The sequence below is a fragment of the Oikopleura dioica genome, chromosome XSR (genome assembly GCF_907165135.1).
Source record: "Oikopleura dioica chromosome XSR, OKI2018_I68_1.0, whole genome shotgun sequence".
Lineage (NCBI taxonomy): Eukaryota > Metazoa > Chordata > Appendicularia > Copelata > Oikopleuridae > Oikopleura > Oikopleura dioica.
This window is the reverse complement of record NC_137294.1, coordinates 1,636,936-1,659,522: the sequence shown is the minus strand read 5'-3', so window position 1 is coordinate 1,659,522 and position 22,587 is coordinate 1,636,936. Positions and strand designations below refer to the sequence as shown.

Genomic DNA, 22,587 nt, shown 5'->3' with positions numbered 1-22,587 from the left:
GCCCCCCAGGGGGCCGGCGTCAGTGTCTCCCAACGAAAAGCCGCGTAGCGGCTTTTTCTTAAACGAAGCCGCATAGCGGCTTCGCCAGAATTCGAAAGAAAATTTTCGCTTCATTTAAAAGAGATCTTCCAGATCCTTACTCAGGGTTTCTTCACAGGCAAAAAAGGTTAGTTTAACATTCGTATTTAATTTTATCTTGGTGATGTTTGTTTGATTGTTTCCGACTGAGCTGGGATTCTTTAGTCGATAAGGTTCTATCGTGTCAGCCGCTTTTCAAATATAAAAAAAAGTGAAGGGATAGCATCTGGACTTTGTTGTTTCTGCGCGTCGGGCTCTGTCCTTGGCTATCAGTGGCGAATTTCTTTGTGTTTGTCCGATCTGTCAGAGCTAGAGTACTTGCACAAATCCGCGCCGCGCAAGATTGCAAGAAGCCCCGTTTTCTACTTATCAGTCGAGATTCAAGAATCACTCTCCGAGATTAGGCCACGTTTTGGGCCGCTGCACTTGGCCCCGTTTAGAAACAACACAAACTATCCTCTTGCCCCGGTACTTCTCAGAAACAACTTCCTTTTAAAGTCGCCTTTTCAAAATACAGTAGTCGCTTTTGACACTCCTAATTTCGCCATCGGAAGCAATTTGAAAATTCTCTCACGTTGGGTTTCCTCTTTTAATTTCGAGTTATTTATTTAATTGAACTATAATAAACCTAGAAAGAAAGGTACAGTATCAAATTCTAGAGCTCGTCCGTTAGACTGTCGATAAAACTTAGGATAGGCTTTTGAAATGGGCAGTCTAGGGTCCACCTAGCAAAGTTTTACCGACTATCGTGGGCTAAGGATATCGGATGGTCAAACATCTTGGCTGTTTTTGATTTCCCTTTCACGAAGAATCTTTTCCAAGCACTGAAGAGCTAATTCATCCGTCCACGCGCTGAATTTATTCGCGAAGAGATGCTTCTGCTCCAGCAACTAAAAGCAATTTCAATTTCCATTTTGCGGCTGTTGCTTACCCAAGACAAGTCTCCAGCTCCGTAGACGCAAACATCGTGTCTGTACTCTCCATGGCATCTCGGATACTGGCCATTTTTTACGTGCGTTTGCCATTTTGTCAGCCGCGCCAAGGATTGAAACTCATTCTTGTTGAAAATTCCGGTTGGTGGAATGCTGCCGGGAGCCAGTGGGAAGCGACCTAAAGCAGCCCAGAAGAACTCGTCGGGGGAAAACACATCTTTCGACCATTCTTTCAAATCCTGTATTTTCTCGTCAGTCATGACGTAATCAACGAAGGCACGTGATAGAATGTTGTACGCGGAGCCTGCGAACTCTGGAACTTCATCTTGAAAATTGTATCTTTTTTTATATTCAACTCTATTTTTTGGCTTACGCGGAGGTGGCGATTTCGCGTCTCCTTTTTTCTTTGAAATATAGAGTTTTCTCCCGTCGACCAGATTGTGCGCGAATGCAATTCGGTCTTTCTTCATCTTGCTCATCGGCCAGCTTTCAATTTCATTAGATGGCTCGATGAACTGCAAATAGCGGACGATCTCTGCGTTTGTCTTCAGAGGAAAGTCCGTGCCGCATAAATTAATGTGGTATTTCCAGTTGACAGGGAAGTTTAGTAAATCTTCCATGCAGTTGAAATCTGCCTGCAGTCTTGAAAGGTTGTAAATCCTAAATTTTACTGCAAGCAGAGTTGCAAATTTTGCTTTATTTTCGCTGAGCTGAGCTGAGCTGAGCTGGCCTATTTCGGAGCTCACTGAGCTGAGCTGAGCTGAGCTGGCCTATTTCGGAGCTCATTGAGCTGAGCTGAGCTTAGCAGACCCTAATAAGAGCTGAGCTGAGCTGTTTTTTACTCTTTTTTTAGTAGTAAAATTATGTTAAAATCAATGAGCTGAGCTGAGTTGAGCTGAGCAGAACTGATCATGTTCGAAAATAATTGAGCTAAGCTGAGCTGAGCTGAGTGATAATTGTCTGAGCTGAGCTGAGCAGATCAGATCATTTTCGAAAATCACTGTCGCTCAGCTCAGCTCACTCAGCTCAACAAATTTGCAACTCTGACTGAAAGTGTAATCGTCTCTTCATACAATAAACGATTGCAACCTATCCTAGAATAATGCGCGTAAACGACGGTTTCTCTTTTCGACGCTAAAATCACATTCGGAAAACAGCTGGCCAGGCCTTCCAAAGCTTCGTAAAATGACTTTTCTGATTTTTTATCCGCGTGGATGCAGTAGACATTCTGCGGGCGATAGATGGAGCGCAAAAGGCGCTGAAAGAAAATTTTAAAAATTCAGCAGAAATGGAAAAAATGCGTGAAGAACTAACCTCGACTTCTCCGGCCTTTTCGTAGGCCACAATCGAATACGCAATCGGGTAGTTTTCTTCTTCCGCGGACAGTGGCGAAGTGATGTATCCCCGTTCGTCAATAAACGCGCTGCACTCACGTTCAGTTTTCTCTTCAAACGGTTATTTACAACCCGTCAAAGTTACTACCAATTTAAACGTCGCTTTCTAAGCATAACTTTGTTTAACCCGTTTTCCCGTCAACACGCTGTCCGGCATGACCTGTCGAATCCAGTCTTTCTCATCATCTGACGTTTCCCGGACTATTTGCTCGAGATTATCAAGCTCAGTGGAATTGCGTTCGCTCGCGATTTGATTGCACGAAACTTTGTAGTAATATTCGGCTTAAATTCAGGCTGCGAAAAAAAAAATAAACAGCTAACATCTTAAAATGCAGTGGATTTATCGGTCGGGTTAGGGGGGGGCGTCCAGGAGGGTAAAGCCCCCTTGGCAAACCTTGGGGTTAGGGTTAGGGCTAGGTAAACCCTAACCCTAACCCTAACCCTAATAGAGAGGGCCCGACCGATAAACCCCCACTACCTAAAATAAATATATTTCGAGCCCTAGCTGGCGTTTGATTATACAATTTCGGCGATAACGTCGCAGAAATCCATTTTATTCTCGAGACTGTCTCTCTTTTAACTCGTTGAAAACCGAAATTTTCAAAGACAACAAGAAAAATAGCCAGAAGTATCAATAAAACTTTGACGTATGTTTTCATCTTTTCTCTTCTATTTTCTCTCAAAAGGGGTTCACTTGAAGTTAGACCTGATATTTTTAATTGTTATGGTCAGAGAAAAGCACATATCGTGGTTTTAACAGCTCGACTTTAAAGCATAAAATTAATGATAGTGATTAATCAAGTGTTTCTTTTTCTGACCCAAGTTCCCGGAAGAGGTAAGCTACCGGTTTACTAAGAATTAGTCGACTCCAGTCAAAGATTACTTTCTAACCCAACCAAGTACTAGAGCTTACCACCAAGCGACCTTATCAGCTATAAATAACCAGAAACTTAGAGTTTCATTATGATTTCGGCATTTTTGGAATCAGCGGAAAAAATTACATCTACAGTAAAAGTTTTGTGAAAATTGAGTACACTATGTTTTTCCTAACCCTAACCCTTACCCTAGGAATGCTGCAGTACAACGAAAAAGTCTTTTTGCTAATAGTAACGACGAACCCCTGATCTCTCATTAAAAATTGGCGATATGCAAACTCTAGTTCAGTTTCAGTTGTTTGCCTTCTTCAGAAAAACCGTCAGTCTTCTATGTCAAACGCTGGGTTAATAGTTTTTCGATTTGATTACGTCGTGAGATGGTTATTGGCAATTACTTATTGCGAAAGATCTTCTCTGAGGGATAGCAGTAAAAGTTATAAAGAAACACCTAATGACCTCTCTGCCTAATGATCTCGTAATTTCCCAATTTCCGCGAGTTTTTCCAGCCTTTGTTTTATTTGAGAACATTCATATGCAAATTTCATAATGTAGGAATGTTTCTTCTTTTCACGTGTAAGTGACACTTTATAAAGTCAATAAAAACTTTTGAGAAGGAACTTTAAATTGACTGTTTTTGAATGGCAAGATTCAATTTATTATTGCACAGTGATATAAATAGTTATATATTCAACTTACTTTTGCTCTTACAGAAATAATAATAAGCAGGTACTGTTTTTGGGACCAACAGAGTTGCAAATTTGTTGAGCTGAGTGAGCTGAACTGGCTGCAGTCGCTCAGCTCAGCTCAGTGATTTTCAAAAATGATCTGATCTGCTCAGCTCAGCCCAGCTCAGCTAAGACAATTATCACTCAGCTCAGCTCAGCTCAGCTCAATTATTTTCGAGCATGATCAGTTCCGCTCAGCTCAGCTCAGACAAGTATCACTCAGCTCAGCTCGATGATATTAACACATTTTTACTACTAAAAATACAGTAAAAAACAGCTCAGTTTAGCTCACCCAGCTCAGCTCAGCTCTAATTAGAGGTCTAATTAGCTCAGCTCAATGACCTCTGAAAAATGGCTGCTCAGCTCAGCTCGGTGAGCTCCGAAATAGGCCAGCTCAGCTCAGCTCAGCTCAGCTCAGTGAATTTTTCACGCAGGTCAGCTCAGCTCAGCGAAAATAAAGCAAAATTTGCAACTCTGGTCACCAATAGTTAGTACCGCCGAAATAATTCAAAAATAGTCTAATCTGAATAATCCAAAAGGCTTTAAAACTTTTCGGAAAGCTCCTTTCTCCTCAGGTGTTTTTCCAAGCACTGGATGGCCAAATCGTCGTTCCACGCGCTGAACTTGTTCGCAAAGAGGTGCTTCTGTTCGAGTAGCTACACGAAATTTCGTTAATTAACGACACGTTTTAATTGCCGTGTTTCTTGTTCTATTAGTGTTTCCCACTATGTCCAATTATTTGGCTCAACAAGGGCATTATGACAAAGTTTTAACGAGATCAAATTATCAATTAGAAAAGTACCCATGGTAAGTCGCCGGCCCCATAGACACAAATTCCATGGCGATACGCTCCGTAACATCTAGGATAGAGCCCATTGAGAACGTGGTCGTACCATTTTACGATTCTTGCGAGACTCTGAACCACGTTTTTCGTAAACCAAAGGGAGGAAAAAAGAGAACCTGGAATTCATTCTTGTCGTATCGCGGATTTGGCGGAAGATAGCCCGGCGCTCCTGGAAATCTGCTGAGCGCTGCCCAGAGGAACTCGTCTGGCGTGAGCGTATCCCGGCTCCACTGGCGAATCTCGAACACCGTTGAGTTGTTCATCGTGTAGTCGACGAAGGCGCGGGAGAGAATGTTGTACGCTGAGCCTGCGTATTTTCCGATTCCGTCTTTAAAAAATCATTAATTCAACAGAATTTCCAGAATTTCTGACAACTTACGAGGTGGCGGTGGATTTTCCTCTCTTGTGTTAACAACATTATATTTCCCATTTTCCCCTTTCTCCAGCTGATAATGCCAGGTCAGCCTGGCTACTTTTCCAGGACTCATGGGGACGCATTCGATCTCGTTGTGCGGCGAGATGTACGACAAATAGCGGACAATTTCTGCGTTCGTTTTCAGGGGAAAGTCCGTTCCGCACAAGTTGATGTAATATTTCCATTTGATGGGATGATTCAACAGATCTTCCATGCAGTTAAAATCTGCCTGCAGTCTACGAAGGGTTAAGAACATCAGCCAAAGTCTCCTGAGCTTAGGAATTCGAACCTATCCTTGAATAATGAGCGTAAGTCACTGTTTCTCTTTTCGACGCTAGAATCACATTCGGAAAACAACTGGCTAGCCTTACCAGAGCTTGGTAAAATGTATTGTCTGATTTCTTATCCGCGTGGATGCAGTAGACATTCTGCGGGCGATAGATAGAGCGCAAAAGACGCTGAAAGCAGAAATAAAGCTGAAAAATATTAGCTAAAAAGAACTGACCTCGACTTCGCCCGCTTTTTCGTACGCCACGATTGCATATGCAATGGGGAACTCTGCCTCGCGATCGCTCAATGGAGCCGTGATGTACTTGCGTTTTTTGATGAAGGAGTCGCACCGCTCGTTTTCGATCCAGCTTGTTAAGTTCGACTCTGACAGCGTCGCGAAGAACTCTTCTCTGTCTTCTTGCTTCGTATTTTGTATTCTTTGCTGTAATTTCTCCAATTCCGCGTCCGATAAAGAAGAGTTAATGATCGCCTCGCAACTCAGGCCGTAATAACTTTCTGCTGGTAGTACATTTGAGTAGAACTTTTAAAGCTCTAATTTATTCAAACAAAATCATGATCGACATTCAGTAGTTGAGCTTTTTTCCTTATTTGTCGGGGTGCTTATGCTTTTAGAAAATTTCAAAAGGCTCTTTTGATCGACAGAAAATTCATTCAAAGCTGTGCAAGTAATGATCGCCAAAAACGAAAGCCACAAGAGAAAGCTTCTCTTTTCTTTAAAAACACTCATCCACAGCGCTTTCTCTCTTCTGAAAGTTTTCAGACTGAAACAGGCAAAGCGAGACCATCGTTTCGTTGTCCGCATTGTCCCAACCCGGATATTAAAAAAAATGTCTGAAAATCTTTAAATGTTGGCTTATTCTCTGCTTTCGTATTTATGGCTAAATAAAAGACGGGGTAAAAGAGATTGACCAAGACAAACAAAATTATTCTTTCTTTCAAAAGAAAACATACTATTCTTTAAAGTAAATAATTGTTTTTACGCCTCAGTTACAAGCTTTGTATAAACGCTTCTTTTATCCTATGTTTCCTCCGAATTTTGAATACCCTATTAGTCTCAAGGATGTCTCAATCTCATAAAGAACGGAAACAAGAAAGAATCCCCCGTCAGATTGATTGAAAGGCTGCTCTTCAGGACTTTTCAAGCACTCTTTAGATTTCCCGTAATATTCACGTTTTTCTCCGAAATCCTCTTCAACCTTACCAAGAGTCTGCGCTCATCAGAGTTGCAAATTTGTTGAGCTGAGTGAGCTGAGCTGGCTGAGTGAGCTGAGCAGTCAGCTCAGCTCAGTGATTTTCGAAAATGATCATATCTGCTCATCTCAGCTCAGCTCAGACAATTATCACTCAGCTCAGCTCAGCTCAGCTCAATAATTTTCGAACATGATCAGTTCTGCTCAGCTCAGCTCAGACAAGTATTACTCAGCTTAGCTCAATGATTTTAACACAATTTTACTACTAAAAATACAGTAAAAACAGCTCAGCTCAGCTCAGCTCACCCAGCACAGCTCAGCTCAACTTCCTAAAAAATAGGTCTGCTCAGCTCAGCTCAATGACCTCTGAAAAACGGCAGCTCAGCAAAAATAAACCAAAATTTGCAACTCTGGCGCTCATGCTGAAGCGCGAAGCAGTTGGCTAACTGTACCCAGAAAAGTCGAATTAATCGGATCAGAGCAAAAATAATAGCCCGCTTTAGCGAAGTTGGGTTCAATTTCGAATTTTTCAACTAAAAGCTCATTAGTGGACTCTTAGCGAGTGTAAATTTATACACTTTAATCTTCCAGCTGACACCCTCTGCAGCACGTTGGCTTTTGCGCCGCTAAAAGAACTTATCTTGTTTTTCATAACGCAATTATTAGATCATTTGAATCGAATTTCGATGATATGCAAAATACAAGGCTCGACAAACTGTGTAGAAAACCTGAGTTAGGGTCCGAAAAATAGTTAATGAAAAGCCGCGTAGCGGCTTTTTTAGAAACAAAGCCGCTTCGCGGCTTCAAAAAAATGATTTTCCAACATGATTTGGAAAAACTCCGGAGAAGCCGCTTCGCGGCTTCGTTTCTAGAAAAGCCGCTACGCGGCTTTTCATTAACTATTTTTCTGACTCTGGCTCATGCTTTTTGAACAGGTCGCCCAATCAAGGTAATATTAGTTTCGCGGCTTCGTTATAAAAAAAACCGCTTTTCGTTAAAACTTATTTAGGTGCTGCACAATTCTAGTGCCGATAGAAACTTGATCAGTAAAACACGTCGAAAGGTTGGAAAGTGGTTGAACCTCTGCGGGAAGAACTTCTTAGACGAACAATCGAAAAGTAATACGGCTGTGCTCAGTCCGAGCGTAGCTATTTGCGAGTGGAACTGGCCGCTGCGTGCCTGGAATTAAATTATGTAAACTGGGTCTGATGCCTGTTTAGCAAATTGGCGTTCAACCCCTGCGAAACGAAAATATTAGTGCTGACCCCGGCGCTGCTTTTTCTGCTCGACGCTCATTCAAATCCGCTGCGCTGCATATCAAACGTGAAATGCACAAGAATTTTAAAAGTAATCCGCGCCGATACGCGCCGCCTTTGCACAACTTTTCTTTGTGATAACATTTTCAAGATTTGAAAAGCTTTTTCTTATGTAACTTTTTTTTTGTTGACAGAAATAATTAACTGGTTGATGGCAATTTTTAGCCGTTCTTTTCAAAATTAATTCATCATCGTTTTTTCTCTCTTTCTTACTTTCTAAAACTGTTCACCCAAACCAACGTTTGCGTTAGTTACACCACGGGGACAATGTTTTACTTAGATAGCTAATCGGCAACTCCACAAGGCGCGAATTAAAATTTCTTCGAGGTGTTCCAAACACAAGAATTCTCCAGCTGATTAATCCCCTCTTCGCTATGTTAGAAAAGGACGCAGAGATCAGGCTAGATTTTTTTTTGAAAATCTTAGTTTCAATTAATATGGTAAAATTGTTTTTTAAGAGTTTGAGTATAAAATAATTTTCGATTGAATTTTCTTGAGTTATCTTTATTACAGAATAGTTACGAATCACAGAAATCGAAATTAAAATGATATCATTTTATTTATTTTTCGAAAATGGAAAGCTACTGTATTTGGCGCTTGAGCTACTTTTTTAATTGATTCATTTTAAAATGTCTCCTTCCTACGCTTTCGGTCCCATTTATAGCCTCTGAATGATGCCAGCAGAGAGATAAAATCTCTCGTTCGAACCAGTTCTGAAGCAGCTGAAATGAGGCAATCTGTGAATAAATTCGTGGAATTCTTGCCTATTCAACGGCTTCAAACAGATGTTACATTATAATTTTCATAAGGCCTTTGCCCTAGCCCTCTTATTCTTCAATTTTTCCTTCGATTGTCATTTTGTCGCACGGAGAAAGATATTAAGCGGAGGAACTCGTCATTTAATGAACGTTTCAAGTCCAGATGGAGTCCTTAACGATCATAGGAAGCCCTTAGAAAGAGCGAGCCATGAGAAAGTCCCAATCTCAAATTGGTCATTTCCAACGCGTCTTCAAGTCATTAGAAAAATCGACCGCCTTTGCCTAGTCATTAGATCGTTCATCTAAATTTTCTTTTTCGGAAAAACCTTTGTGTAGCGACTTTCGCGAAAGACCTTCTAGTATCAAGGAGTCTCCAAGTACAACGTGTCCTTGATCCTTTTCAAGGCGCAATCAGAAAGTGCCGCGATCGAGTCAATTTTCGGATAATCGCCAACTACCGGATCAGCCAGCCCTTGCACACTCAGTAACGGTAAAATGTCCGTATTTGCGACACGTTAGCATTCAACACTAAAATTCAAAGAAGCAAATGTCTGCTGAGGAATATTTTTTGAGCGACATCTAAACCTCAAAAAAGTCACAATCCTCTTGCCCTGATTCGACTTATACGAAGTGCTTCCAGTGCGAATGTAAATTCCAGAAGTGCGTTGCAGCGGCTTAATTTGTCGTCATCAACTAGCTTACTTGTGCAAGCAAATAACTCAATGCGAAAGGAACTCCTTCAAAAATGAACACGGCATTTTTTTATAACAGGCGTGTTCTTTTGAGGATAGCACTAGATAACTTGTCAGAAGAAAACATATTTTATTGGATCTAGCATTTGATTGTGAAGGAGTAGAATTTGTTGATAAGTCATTTTAACAGCGATGAATAAACTTATTTAGAAAGAAAAAAATCAGCAAGACATTTGTGCTGCAAGCCTATTTACGGGAACAGGTTCATTTTAAAATTAATACTTATTTGCATTTTCAAACACATTTATAGTAACAAAACGATGACAGTAGAGAGCATACCATCAAAAGATCGAACTATAATCAGCTCTTGCACCTGTGCTGATTGATTCAATCAAAGAAGGTCATCGATTGGCAAGTTGTTATGCTATGAGAAAACTTCATGCTCTCATAATGATACCATAATGAGAGCATGAAATCGGTACCATCGAGGAATTTGTACCTGGGCTCGGTAACCTGAGTAGAAATGAGTCAGGGTTTAAAAATCAAAAATGAAAAGCCGCGTAGCGGCTTTTTTAAAAACGAAGCCGCGAAGTGGCTTCGCAATATTATTCTTCAATCTTATTTTTAACTTCTGGCGAAGCCGCTTTGCGGCTTCGTTTTTAAAAAAGCCGCTACGCGGCTTTTCATTTTTGATTTTTAAACCCTGACTCATTTCTACTCAGGTTGCCGAGCCCAGATTTGTACTGTTCTGCGTGAACAGTGCCGTGAAAGAATGCTGAGGAATGAGTTGACAGTTATTAGCCGAAAGTGTTACGTTGTCTAGGAAGGAGGAAACACACGTTAGGAAAAGGTATTCGTTTGAAATATTTGGTACCTGGCGATAAGTATCTGGTGGAGCGCGGTGAGTACCTTCCCCTCGTCATCTCCTTTCCAAATCGTCGGATGTCGGGACTGCACTTAATCCAGTCCCGCGTAAGCGTCAAATTCCGATTCAACAAAGATCAAAAGGAAAATAGCCAATACAAAGAATAAGCAATTGACTTTTATTTAGTTATTTAGAAAAAAAACGAGAAGAGCTTATCATCAAAAGCACGAACGGTTCACATTTCAAATCGGGAACTCGTCACTCGACACTTGTTCTGAGGTCCTTGGCTCGTGACAATGCATGGGGATCCGAAGAGAGCTTCCAAGAGATTCTGTCAAGGATTTGGGCCCGGTCGAAATTTGCTAAAAACGGGAAAATAAATGGCGAAAACTCCTTAGGTCTCTAACATAATGTTGTGAGTGGATCCGTCTTCGTATTCTTCTACTGTATCGTTCTTCAGTATTTCTGATATTTCTGATATCTCTTTCGGCAGCGGATTCTTTCTTCTGCTTCCATTTTCGCTTCATCAAAAGTCCGATCCACCAAACTCCACCTTAAAAAAACCCTTTCGTTGAGCGACACATTTTTTACTTACAGAGAAAAACGATGACCATGCAAACGATCGAGAAAAAAGAGCAGCCAACGGGAAAGTCTCCGTGAGCATAGTCGAGCATATAGCCACCGAAAGTTGGTCCGACAAATTCACCGAGAAAAATGAGCGAATTTATCAGCCCTCCGATAAAATCAGAAGCTAAAACGAATGATGAGTGCAGAGTTTTTACTTCTAGTGATTACTTTGTTCTTCTACTCCTTCTGCTCGCGCGACTTCGACCATTTCGTTACAGCTTGGAATGATAGCCGCGGCCAAACTGAGGCCAAGAACGGCCATTACAAGCGCTATTCTCGTGAAGGAGCAGGAGTAGTACAGACCAATGTTCTGAAGCCACGGGCTTGGGCCGAGAAAAAAGTAGCTCAAGGCAGCGAGAAAGGAACCCCAGAACATGAGGGAGCGGGAGACGGGAAATTGGCCGCACAAGAATCCCCAAAGTGGCGAAGTGAGCATGTACGCAACTGCAAAGACCACAAAGAGCAAACCCACTTGGATCTTAGTCGTTCCTTTTAGTCGAATTATAGAATTTAGATGTTCACTCAAACACATTACCAGGCTCGCACTCTTCTAAATAAGTGCCCACGAAGGGAATGGCGAAATCCATGCAAGACCAGACGGGAATCATCAAGAGATTTGGAATGAGAAAAAGTCCGCTGGAGAGAAGTGTCTTTATTCCATCTTTGGTCGAAATCGTTTCGTTGCCAAGGAGTGCTTCGTCTTCGTCGGCTCCAATTTGTCCAAAAACGTCTTTGTTTTCCAGTGCGGCTAGGTTGATTATTGCTGCGAGAAGGAGCATTCCACAGACGACCAAAAAAGGCAGCCGATATCCGCCAACACTAGAGAATAGCTTTTACGGGCGTTTAAACTTGTCCAAATCTTGCCTGTACAAAATAGAGCCTGTAATAGGCCCCAAAATCATGCCCAGACCAGTGAAGGCCTCATAAACGCCAAGTGCGAGTGAGAGTCGAGAACCGCGCCACTCTTCGACAAGTAAAGCATAAGTGGCGGTGAAGTATGCCGAAACCCCAACTGCTTGGACGCCGCGTAGAAGAATACCAATCCAAAGATAGGTGGACGGATCCTCGATATCGTCAAGAAAAGCGAATAACCCCGCGCAAACGGCGGCGCATGTCAGCCCTAGAAGTATTCGAATATTTACTCTAATTTCATAATCTGGAGTTATTTATTTTTATTTTATCAACTGAGAAGAAAAGTTAGTTGTTATGCAAACCTGCTATGAGCGTGAACTTTTTGCCAATTTGCGCAAGAAAAATTCCGAAGATTGGACAGCCGACCGTAGCTATTCCCGCGTAGATGGCGACAATAAAGCCGACTTCTGTCTTTGTCAGGCCGTGTTTGGTCGCGTTGTCGTCGAAAAACGACGCTAGAATCGTGAAGGACATGTTTGAGATAAAGTTGATGTAGCAACATAAGCACAGAACTACAATCTGGTATCGCCGCAGCGGAACAATCTACGCCTTCTTTATTCTTTTTAGAGAAAATAAATCTTACTGATTTCTCCGAACTTTGTTCTTCATACTCTTCGCAGTTTTCGCTTTTATCTTTCATTTTCTCTCCAACAAAAAATTGTAAACAGAAAAGGCGACTTCCCGGGAAAGTGATTCTAATCGACCCTGCTCGAAAAAAAAACGTTTTTGTTCAAAAACACTTTTCGGGTCACTTTGTCACGGACCGAGTTCATAACCCCTACAAGGACGTGTCGATTGATATTATATTGTTTGAAGTATTTTTACGTGCATATAATTTTTTTGAGAATCAGTTACTTAGTAGATAAATGAGCCATTAAAATTGTCCTCGAGACTCGAAAATTACCCATACAGGGCTCTGGATTTTGGCCAAAAATGAAAAGCGAAAGCGAAAATTTTTTAAAAATTTCGAAAGCGAAGCGAACCGAAGCGAAGCGATTTTTTTTTAATTTAAAGCGAAAGCGAAACGAAGCGAAAAATTTCGAAAGCGAAAGCGAAGCGAAGCGAATTTTTCTTTATTTTAAAGCGAAAGCGAAGCGAAGCGAATTTTTCTTTAATTTAAAGCGAAAGCGAAACGAAGCAAATCAAAATTTCGAAAGCGAAGCGAAGCGAAAAATTTTTTAGATTTTTTTTACAAGTTTGCGAAATTATAAAATGCTCCAAAAAGCAGGATAAATTATGTTTGTGCATATCTGTGTGTTAATTTTTGACAGAAACGAGTCTAGCAACATGCAAGCGGGCGCATAAACATTCGATAAATATTTCAAGCTGGATTATTTCCGCTTCCGGACTGATTCATAAATAGCCTGCTAATGCAATAACACATGTATGCATGGCCGCAGGAGTTTTATGCGGGGAATTTGGTTGATCTGCACAAGTTTAGAAAAGAAACGTAAAGAGCTGTCGAGAGGAGCAATTAGTCCTGTGAAAACAAGTCGAAGACTTCCACGGCCGAAGAGCAAAAACAAGCAGAAGAAAAGTGAAGACTCGAATTAGAAACTCAGGCATTTACAAATTTTCCAAAGTGACTATCAATCGCAACATGAAATTTCGAAATCAATTTTATTTAAACACAGTTTAACAGAAGTAATTGTTATATTGAAGTCTCAAGTTATAATTTGTCATAATTAATTTTCCTAGTTATAATATTTATGATAAGCTCAATAAAATAGATCTAAAAAGAATGCTAGGAAAAGAGAAACAGAAGAAAAGTGAAGACTCGAAGAGTTAGAAACATTTACAAATTTTCAAATTATTAAATTTGAGAATTGGATGATCAACGGTTGATCATCATTTTCTTTTTCTTCTTCAGATTCATCTATTGCTTGAATCATTCAAGTTGAATGTGTCCAGTGATTCGTCGAGGATCTGAGTTTCAGCAGGATAGCCTAATTCAAGATCCGTTGGGTTGTATTCACTTGTCTCTCCGCCTCGATTCTTCTTGTAGTTTTCGTAGGGATTCATAGCCATCGTCTTGAAGATCCATTTTGCAATTTTGAACGGAGTCACAGCAACAAATTCGCAACCACAGACGAACAATTTACAGAACACATACAAAACCAGCAGCACCAACAAAGTGATAGCAGCGGCAAGACCGCAAATATCTTGGTCATCCATTTGGTTGTCCATGGAATTAAAACGTTGAGAGAAAATCGAATAAAAAATATACTCTTTGTTTTTTGTTGAAAACGCTAATTTAGAATTGAATGCTTCTGCTCGATCAGAGCTCCTTATAAGGAGTTGGAAATGGGTTATCCGGTCAAATCATCTGACAAACGCCAACAGCTGCTCCCCCCTACCGGTATTGAATCAGGTCAACGATCAAATAGTGTTTCCAAAATAGTAAAATCACCAGCTGTGTGATGCGCATTTTCATATTTGCTGATAACGCTTGTTACGTAAAAAAAGATATCTTTTTTTGGTCGAACAGTAATTTTGCTGCGAGGGTATGATTACGCAGCGAAGTACTATTTTGCCAGGCGTCTATTGTGTATTTTGAATAAAAAGAACTCGTCATAATCATAGGCCCCTTATAAGTGGCTTATTTCGGAAGGCATTTATTGCGCGATGGCCATGAGAGAGAATGGATCGTAATGGAAAAAAAACGATCAGGCAAACGTAAATATTATTCGTCGATTAAACGCTCCTTTGAATGTTTCTGCTTAGAGCTGACATTGCAATTTTCCACGAACTCGATGCTATCAACTCAAAAACAATAGAAGGCTTTGATTGAAAGAACGCTTCATACGTACATTTTTATTATAAAAAGGTGAAAAGCAGTCAGGTCTGTTTAATATCCGCCCGAGAGAAGAGATACTCTTGAATGAGATAACGCGCGTGATCTTCTTTCTTGGCATGAATGATGCTTTGCCTGTCGTCCAGAATCGACAGCTTCTTAACTCTCTTGGTGAACTCTCGCCGCCCGCGAAGATTTGAGCTTTCGTATTCGTAAAGCATCTGGAACTTAGCGATGAAACCGGGAATCGGCAACGCAATGCATAGCAGTCCAACCAGAGCACAAGCTGTTGATGGTTACATAAGAGAAAAAGACATTTGAAAAGAGCGCTGCTGAACAGAACCGAAAGCGTTTTATGTAACCGTAACAAAACCAACGCATTTGCCTGCCGTGGAAGAGGGGGACATGTCTCCGTAGCCGACGGTGGTCATGGTGATGATGGCCCACCAAATGCCATCTGGGATGGAGCGGAATTTATTCTCGCTGTCCGTGTGGTCCTGCAGCGGCTTTCTCGCAATTTCAATTTTTTTAAATTTTAAAGCAATTCGTGTTTATCCCCTATTTCTTTTTTTCTGCTGAAGCCTTTCCTCAAGAAACCATTCTAAACTTGCAAAAAGCGTACCAAAAACTAAACGTTTGAATTTTTAAAATTATCTAATTTTGTGTTTTTTTGACTCACCAAAAATGAAGATATTGACGTAGGCCAAATCAGCACCAGCGTATTTGAAGGTTTTGACGAGCGCGAGGAGGCAAAAGTTATGTCTATTAGAAATATGATCAGAAACGATGTAGTTCCTTACCGCAGTAGTTTGAGGACGCGAATAATTCTGAAGACGCGGATGATTCGGAAGACAAGCACCAAGCTGTATTTCGCTTCGTGGCCACTTATCTCGTAAAAAGTCTACTCTCCTGGCTTCTCTAAACCCAGCTCTTTTAGAACATCCTTTTCTGTTATAAAAAATATTGCTCGTTACTTCATCAATTAGATTTTTGCGTGTCTCCCCTAAATCAGCAATTTCCTGGCGCTGTATTTGACAAAATTCCGTCATTCCTAATCTCCGAGTTCAACCTATTATTACGCTCAAGAATTTCATCTCTCTGGTCGATTTGGCGCGCGAAATCAAAACCTCAGAGTCTTTGAGAAATTATGCACGTGATTCCCAATGTTTGGTGAAATTCTTAGATGCTCTTAGAGCCACTGTAATTGAGGCGCTCCACCAAATGCAAAGGTAGTTATTTTTGAAGCCAAGTGACAGAAGAACATCAGTGAAGAATGGCACAATTGCTAGTATATCGATCTGGTTCTAGTAAAAGGCTTTCTAAAGTGCTTTTATGACGTTTTTATTGCAGAGCTGCAGAGTTGCAAATTTTACTTTATTTTTGCTGAGCTGAGCTGGCCCGAGGGAAAATTTCTCTGAGCTGAGCTGAGCTGGCCTATCCCGGAGGTAACTGAGCTGAGCTGAGCTGAGCTGAGCTGAGCTGGAGTTTTTCTCAGTCGTTTCTGAAAATGATCTGATCTGATCTGCTCAGCTCAGCTCAGCGAATTATCACTTAGCTCAGCTCAATGACAAATTTACTACTAAAAACACAGCTCAACCAGCTCAGCTCAGCTCAAATTAGGGTCTGCTCAGCTCAGCTGAGCCCAACTACTTTAAAAAAATGTCTGCTGAGCTCAGTTCAGCTCAATGATCTCAGAAAAACTCCAGCTCAGCTCAGCTCAGTTACCTCCGGGATAGGCCAGCTCAGCTCAGCTCAGAGAAATTTTCACTCAGCCAGCTCAGCTTTCTCAGCTCAGCAAATTTGCAACTCATAGCTGCAACTTTTATATTTGAAATTTAAAAATAATTTTTCTAAATTGAGATTATTTTTTTCGAAAGCTTTTACAAAATGTCGGCAAAGAACTCGGCAGGCGAGAGCGCTACCCAAAATCGAATTAGAAGCTGAAAAGAATACGTAAGCCACGAAATTGAAAAGTGCTCTTTTTGTGCTCAATCAGACCACGTGCGCAAAGCATCTCACCTCGAGAACAAAATATAGAATGCAGAAAATCTCCACGACAAAGAAGGGAAACTGCTTAGAGTCCGGACTCGGAATCGGCAGAGTGTTCAAAGCTGAGTCGTCGCGATACTGCGGTAGCGTTGCGAGCACAAAGTTCCCGACTGAAATCAGGATGAAGCTCATTTGCATGAAGAAGAAAATTTTCGCCGGCCAGCTCATTACAAGTTACGCAAAACGACTAACTGTGATAGTGACACTATCTCTTTCAACGCAATGTCCACTAGACACCGACATTCTTGGTCAAATATTGAAGAGGGGGGTCTAAATTTGTCGATAAGGCTTCGGAATTTGAGTCCAAGATTTTCGATTTTCGGATTACATAATAACAAAGAACTATCGGCCAATGAAAGCACAGAGCATCTAAAAATGGACAATCTTGGGAACAACTTTCGAAGTATTACCGACTTTTTTGGAGCTCGGTTATCGATATCAAGTCTCAGATTTTTGTAGTCATTCTTGTCATTTGATTGCGTAACTGTATTCCTGTCTGTATCCTGTTCCACGATGTCCCTGATGTACGACTTGATCCCATCATAATTGAGCTCGTAGCTCCTCACAGTCGCGTCGAGAAGCTTTTCAGATGGCAGTTCGAGGTATTCTTGTCCAATAATCTCTTTGTGGAGCTAAACAAGCTCAAGTGGAAATATTAGCGAGTCGCACCTCAAAATATTGAACTTCTTGTATAAAAATATTGAGAGGGATATCCAACGGTCGCCGCAGCTTCCCAGTTCTATAGAAGTCGAAAATCGCGCGGAATGCTCAAACAGGGCTACCTACTACTGTCGCCGTTTTCGACTACAGTACTACTGTGTTTTAATTGCGCGGCTAAGTAAGAAAGAGGCGCTATCTGCGGCGAAGAAAACGTGTTTGGAAGCCCATTGGCAGAGTAATGACGGTCGAGGAAGAATTCATTATCTAAAACTAAGACTATCGACCGCAGTTTCCGATTTTTACCTTCTTCTAACCAAAAAGGAGCACGTTTTTCTTCCGTGCCCAGAAGCGTGTTGGGGTACTACTCTTGGATTCACTACTTTCTTTCATTGGAAGTAATTATGGTAAGTTGATGATTTCGGAGGCAATCCTTATCCAAAAGAAATCGAGCGATTCTGAATTTTTGGCCGGAGCAGTTGAGAATCACGAAGTGCTGTTTTCGCGATGCGAATTCGCGCATTGTCTTAAAATATTTAATTATAACATTTTAGCGATTGAAAAAATTATTGAAAAGAAAAAGCTTGCCTCTGTCCTGTGAATTCTAAATTTCTCCGCATGGTCGAGCTCTAGCTCCTCGCCGGAAAGAACTGCCGCTCTTCTGGCTCTCGGACTTCTCATAAAATTAAATAAAAGGGACAAGTTGCAATTTTCTTTAATTAATTTGCTAATTCTAGAATGGTCATTAAAAATGACGCAGAGCATCAAGCACAGGTGCTGAAAGCATGCGTTACCAGCGTTAGATCAAGTCCTAACTTCCCTATTTTTATTTTACTGCATCTAAAAACACCTCCGTCAAATGCATAAAACTAATTATCAAATATATTTTCGGGATCTGTATCGTGAAAAAAAATTAATTTAACGACTTTACCTACCTTTTGCAAAGTTTCTGATTCAAAGACTTCAATCCTTCTTTTCATTTCCACTTCTTTTTTTCTTCGTTTCTCTAATTAGAGATTCCAGCGCAAGTTATTATATCATCTCGATGGCCCATTTCAGCAATTTTCACCTCATAAAAAATCCCTCCATTTAGCCTAGTTAATAACTCAACTCTCAATTTTCAGATTTTTTTTTCTGTGAACTTTCAGCAAAGAAAAAAAAAGAACTCGCAAAGAGTAAGTATTCTCCTACTCTGCCCAGCCTATCTGGGCTCGGCAACCTGTGTAGAAAGCCTGAGTCAGGGTCCGAAAAAGCTGAAATTAAAAACCGCGCAGCGGCTTCTTTAAAAACGAAGCCGCGAAGCGACTTCGCTAATACTACCATTACAATCTATCAAAAATTTTGGCGAAGCCGCTTCGCGGCTTCGTTTTTAAAAAAGCCGCTGCTCTTTCAGCTCTTTCAGACCCTGACTCAGGCTTTCTACACAGGTTGCTGAGCCCAGCAGCCTATGACTAGGTTTTTGAAACTGCCGAAAAAGGATGATCGAGTCATCATGGAGACTTTTTCTGACAGGAAGCATTTCCAAAAAGGAAGAAGATGAAAAGATATTCGTAAAAGTGGTTTGTTGTCTGTCGTGGCATGTTTATTGCGTATTCATGCAGACGCGCCGCAAGAGGGGCAAGATAAGTCCAGCTGAGTGGCGCGATGAACAATTAGAAGGTCAGAAAGAAAGAAAGCAAGGGAAGGCGATAACGAAAGGACAGATTCGCTAGAGCTCGTTCTCCGGCAGCGCGGAGCTTCCGAACGAAGTGCCAGAAAGATTGTCGAGCGCGCGACGAAGTCCAAGAGCTCCAGCTTCTTCCTAAAAATTATTCGTCAGAAATTTCGTCGGTCTAATCGACGCTCATCCCCGTACGAATGCATGCGTTTATATTTTAGTTTAGAGCGTGTAAATTTGTGATTTACCTGGTCGTCTTCGAAAGGCGTAAAGCCGAAGCGCTCAACGAGGCCACCAGTGGGATTTAGCGATCTGAAGCGTCAATTTAATGAACTCGAGCGATAAGAGAAGCCGCTCTACCGTAAGTGGTGACTGGACTCCTTGAGTGCGTTCTCGAAAGCGGTCATGGGGTCTTCGACGGGATGCAACACGGCGCCGCTCTTGTAGTGCCAGGAGTCGTAGCCGGCCCAGCGCTAGAATTCATGTTTTAGTCAGCTCCAGCCAAAATGACATAATCTTGCCTTGTTGAGCTCCTCGCCGACGTTCTTGTTCCTGGATAGATTGATGAGGTTGACGTGATCCGGGCGAATATTGAGGTCGCGGGGCAGCACGTTTCCGACTAAAGCGGACAAATCACATTTGTAAAAAAAGCGATAAACGTTCAACGCACCTGTCAATAACCGGTTATTCGCCAAGTCGATTGACTTGAGCCTCTCTGTACTTTGGGTACTCTTGCACTCTTTCAACGATTTTTTTGCGAAAAACCAGCCGCAAGATTTTCGACTAGAAGTCAAGAAAAGCTCGAAAATTAGGTCCAAGATTGTCAATCTTTCGCCCAGGTTTTGGAATTTTATCGATGAAGTTGGACACCTTTTTGGAATCTTGATCGACAATCCTGAAGCCACAAGCTTAGTAGTCGAAAATCTTGCGGAAAACTTCTGGTAAAATGAGCTTCATCTATAAAATCTACAGTGTAGAAGTTTCTTTCTAATTTGGGACCCTGTCCTGAGCCATAGAAAAGGTGCGTTGGAAGCCGTTTGATCAAATTATTTTGAAGAAAAATGTGGGCCAGGTCCTTCATTCAGGTGAGCAATTTCAATCACAAAATTAAACCACGTGTTTGGATTATCGTACGATTTTGGGAAAAAAGAAACACCGCTCCTGGTTCTCCTCGGCGAACTCGACCGGCAGCTTCTTGATGCGATTGTTGCTCAGATCGAAGGTGCGGAGATTTTCGTGCGGGTTGAACAAGGCTTTCGGCACTTCCTGGATGTCGTTCTGGCCGAAGAACACGTGTGTCAAATTAGCGCACTTCCTTAATTATTACGTAGAAAGTATTATTGTTAGATAAAGCCCGCGTCCGCTCATTCTACTAACATGCTCGATTGCTGCTAGCTGGTCATTTTCAAGCTCTTAGAAAGTCAGACTTGTCATAAGAGTCTTACCAGAATAAAAAGGTTTTTATTTCTAATAAGATTTTCCTACTAGTATTTGGCTCATGAATAATATTCATGCCTAAACCACTTTGCTACCACTTTTGCTAAAAATTTACAACTTCCTGGTCCAGGACGCTAACCATATTTTACTAACAATATTACCTATCATATGTATCAGCGTTTTCCTCAAATTAAGGGGGGGGGTCGACGAGAATCGGGATTTCCGTGACCAAAAATGCGGGAAAACCAGATGAGATAGGCAAAATCTGAGGTAACTGGTGGATAGAAAAGGGTTGAAAAATCAGGCAGGGAGAAGTAGAAAAAATTTTGGCCGGAAAAAATCGGTCAAAAATCCACTCGAAGTAGGGCCATTTTCGCGAAAATGCACCAAAAATGGTCATTTTTTATCAATTTTATTTATTTGACCCCCTAAAACTAATTTTTATCAAATGATTTTAGACCCCCCCTAATAACAAAAATCCTCACACTTTGGAAGAAGGGGCCAAAAAGTATATCAGAAGATCGAATTAACCAATCTTCGCACTTACTTGATCCAGTCATTCTTGACGCGTTTGAACCTATTTCTTCGAAAGTCAAGGAATACCAACGTTTCGCACTCGCCAAAGGCGCTTTCTGGGATATCCTTGATGGCGTTGTCTTCCATAAAGAGCCGCTTCAGCCGTGTCGCGTTTTTGAACTGGTCTTCTTTTATCTCCGAAATTTTGTTTTGCGCTTTTTTGGGTTTTTTGGGTTCGGATGAATTCAAAATTAAGGATACACGTTACGATACGCGCGGCGGCCTCAGAGAAGCAAGAAAAAGAGCTTTGGAAAGCTTTAGCCGCTCGAGCGGGGACACGATAAGTGCTCCTCGTTTTCCGTTACTCTTTCGTATTCGTTTGCAGTTCAACCCTCCCCGAAATCCATCGCAATGGCAGAAGGAAGCTTGTTCGAAATAAAAGAGGGAATTGCTTCCAGTCGGTTTCCGCGCGCCGAGAAAGTCTTTTATGTGCTTTTTACAGTTCCGATTTTTCCGAGTTGAATTTTAAAGAGCACCTTCCTTGACATTGTCCAAATACTTGAACATGGTCATCGAGAGCTTGTCCAGCTGAAAACGATCGCATTAGAGGATCATCGTTGTTTACATTTAGCTACTTCTAAGATGTTTTGATAAGACTCACGTTGTTATGGTCCAACTTGATGCTCTCCAACTGCTTCCCGTCAAACTTCAGCGGGCTTAGATCGCGGAACCGGTTGCTTGATAGATCCAGGCTCTATAAGTTTACAAGGTACAACTGTTCACTTGAAGGGGTAAACGTCGCAAACCCACGTTTTCCTAGCTATTTTAACACCGTGGTAATACCATAGTATTCGACAGATAGCAAATTTGCTGAGCTGAGTGAGCTGAGCTCAGCTCAGCTCAGTGGTTTTTGAAAATGATCTGATGTGCTCGACTCAGCTCAGACAACTTTCACTCAGCTCAGCTCAGCTCAGCTCAGCTCAAATATTTTTAAACATGATCTGTTCTGCTCAGCTCAGCTCAGACAATTATCACTTAGCTCAGCTCAGCTCAATGATTTTTACACAATTTAACTACCAAAAACACAGTAAAATTAGCTCAGCTCAGCTCAGCTCAACTACCTTAAAAAAAAGTCTGCTCAGCTCAGCTCAGCTCAGCTCAATGATCTCAGAAAAAGGCCAGCTTAACTCAGCTCAGCTCAGTTACCTCCGAGATAGGCCAGCTCAGCTCAGCTAAGAAAATTTTTTTCTCAGACCAGCCCAGCTGAGCAAAAACAAAGTAAAATTTGCGACACTGGTATTCGATCTATTTTCATTTACCTGCAGATTTATCATGTTCATCAGCGTAACACGCGTTATTGAGAGAAGTCTGTTGTTAGAAAGATCCAGATGTGTGACTGAATTGGCGTCTTTGAATAGAAGTTTGTTGAGAGTAGTGATTTGGTTGTGACTAAGATCAATCGATTTCAACTGGTTGAGTCCAAGGAAGAGTCGCGGTGGAACAGAATGAATCTGATTTTTCGAAAGGTTGATTTCCGAGATGATCTTTGGGCAGTTCAATCGA

At 41.4% G+C, this 22,587-nt stretch overlaps 5 protein-coding genes and 1 long non-coding RNA gene across 6 annotated transcripts in view; 1 reads left to right on the top strand and 5 right to left on the bottom strand.

Annotated features, from left to right (window-relative positions):
• Window positions 1-22,587, top strand: part of LOC145708495 (neuronal calcium sensor 1-like) — an 89,350-nt gene that overhangs the window by 17,298 nt on the left and 49,465 nt on the right. The gene's annotated exons all lie outside the window — the stretch shown is intronic.
• Window positions 654-2,561, bottom strand: LOC145707367 (beta-1,3-galactosyl-O-glycosyl-glycoprotein beta-1,6-N-acetylglucosaminyltransferase-like). The gene is made up of 6 exons (XM_081784886.1): window positions 2,522-2,561; window positions 2,325-2,455; window positions 2,112-2,268; window positions 1,384-1,659; window positions 1,010-1,335; window positions 654-968 (listed from the first exon to the last, which is right to left on the bottom strand). Exons 1-6 carry the CDS (start codon window positions 2,559-2,561, stop codon window positions 849-851), a joined length of 1,050 nt encoding a protein of 349 aa, XP_081641012.1. The 3' UTR covers window positions 654-848.
• Window positions 4,388-6,356, bottom strand: LOC145707366 (beta-1,3-galactosyl-O-glycosyl-glycoprotein beta-1,6-N-acetylglucosaminyltransferase 3-like). Its single transcript, XM_081784885.1, has 7 exons — window positions 6,276-6,356; window positions 5,769-6,074; window positions 5,553-5,721; window positions 5,228-5,494; window positions 4,965-5,176; window positions 4,807-4,920; window positions 4,388-4,660 (listed from the first exon to the last, which is right to left on the bottom strand). Exons 1-7 carry the CDS (start codon window positions 6,354-6,356, stop codon window positions 4,547-4,549), a joined length of 1,263 nt encoding a protein of 420 aa, XP_081641011.1. The 3' UTR covers window positions 4,388-4,546.
• LOC145706886 (MFS-type transporter SLC18B1-like) lies at window positions 10,522-12,651 on the bottom strand. Its single transcript, XM_081784344.1, has 8 exons — window positions 12,498-12,651; window positions 12,217-12,457; window positions 11,867-12,122; window positions 11,538-11,821; window positions 11,171-11,491; window positions 10,971-11,126; window positions 10,783-10,928; window positions 10,522-10,737 (listed from the first exon to the last, which is right to left on the bottom strand). The coding sequence occupies exons 1-8, from the start codon at window positions 12,552-12,554 to the stop codon at window positions 10,618-10,620; spliced, it is 1,581 nt and encodes a 526-aa protein (XP_081640470.1). The 5' UTR covers window positions 12,555-12,651; the 3' UTR covers window positions 10,522-10,617.
• LOC145709852 (uncharacterized) lies at window positions 18,982-19,540 on the bottom strand. Its single transcript, XR_014134948.1, has 3 exons — window positions 19,432-19,540; window positions 19,320-19,383; window positions 18,982-19,215 (listed from the first exon to the last, which is right to left on the bottom strand). It is a non-coding gene; the product is annotated as an uncharacterized LOC145709852 (long non-coding RNA).
• On the bottom strand, window positions 20,197-22,564 carry LOC145707361 (uncharacterized). The gene is made up of 6 exons (XM_081784883.1): window positions 22,344-22,564; window positions 21,686-21,778; window positions 21,568-21,612; window positions 21,416-21,509; window positions 21,056-21,239; window positions 20,197-20,386 (listed from the first exon to the last, which is right to left on the bottom strand). The coding sequence occupies exons 1-6, from the start codon at window positions 22,362-22,364 to the stop codon at window positions 20,197-20,199; spliced, it is 627 nt and encodes a 208-aa protein (XP_081641009.1). The 5' UTR covers window positions 22,365-22,564.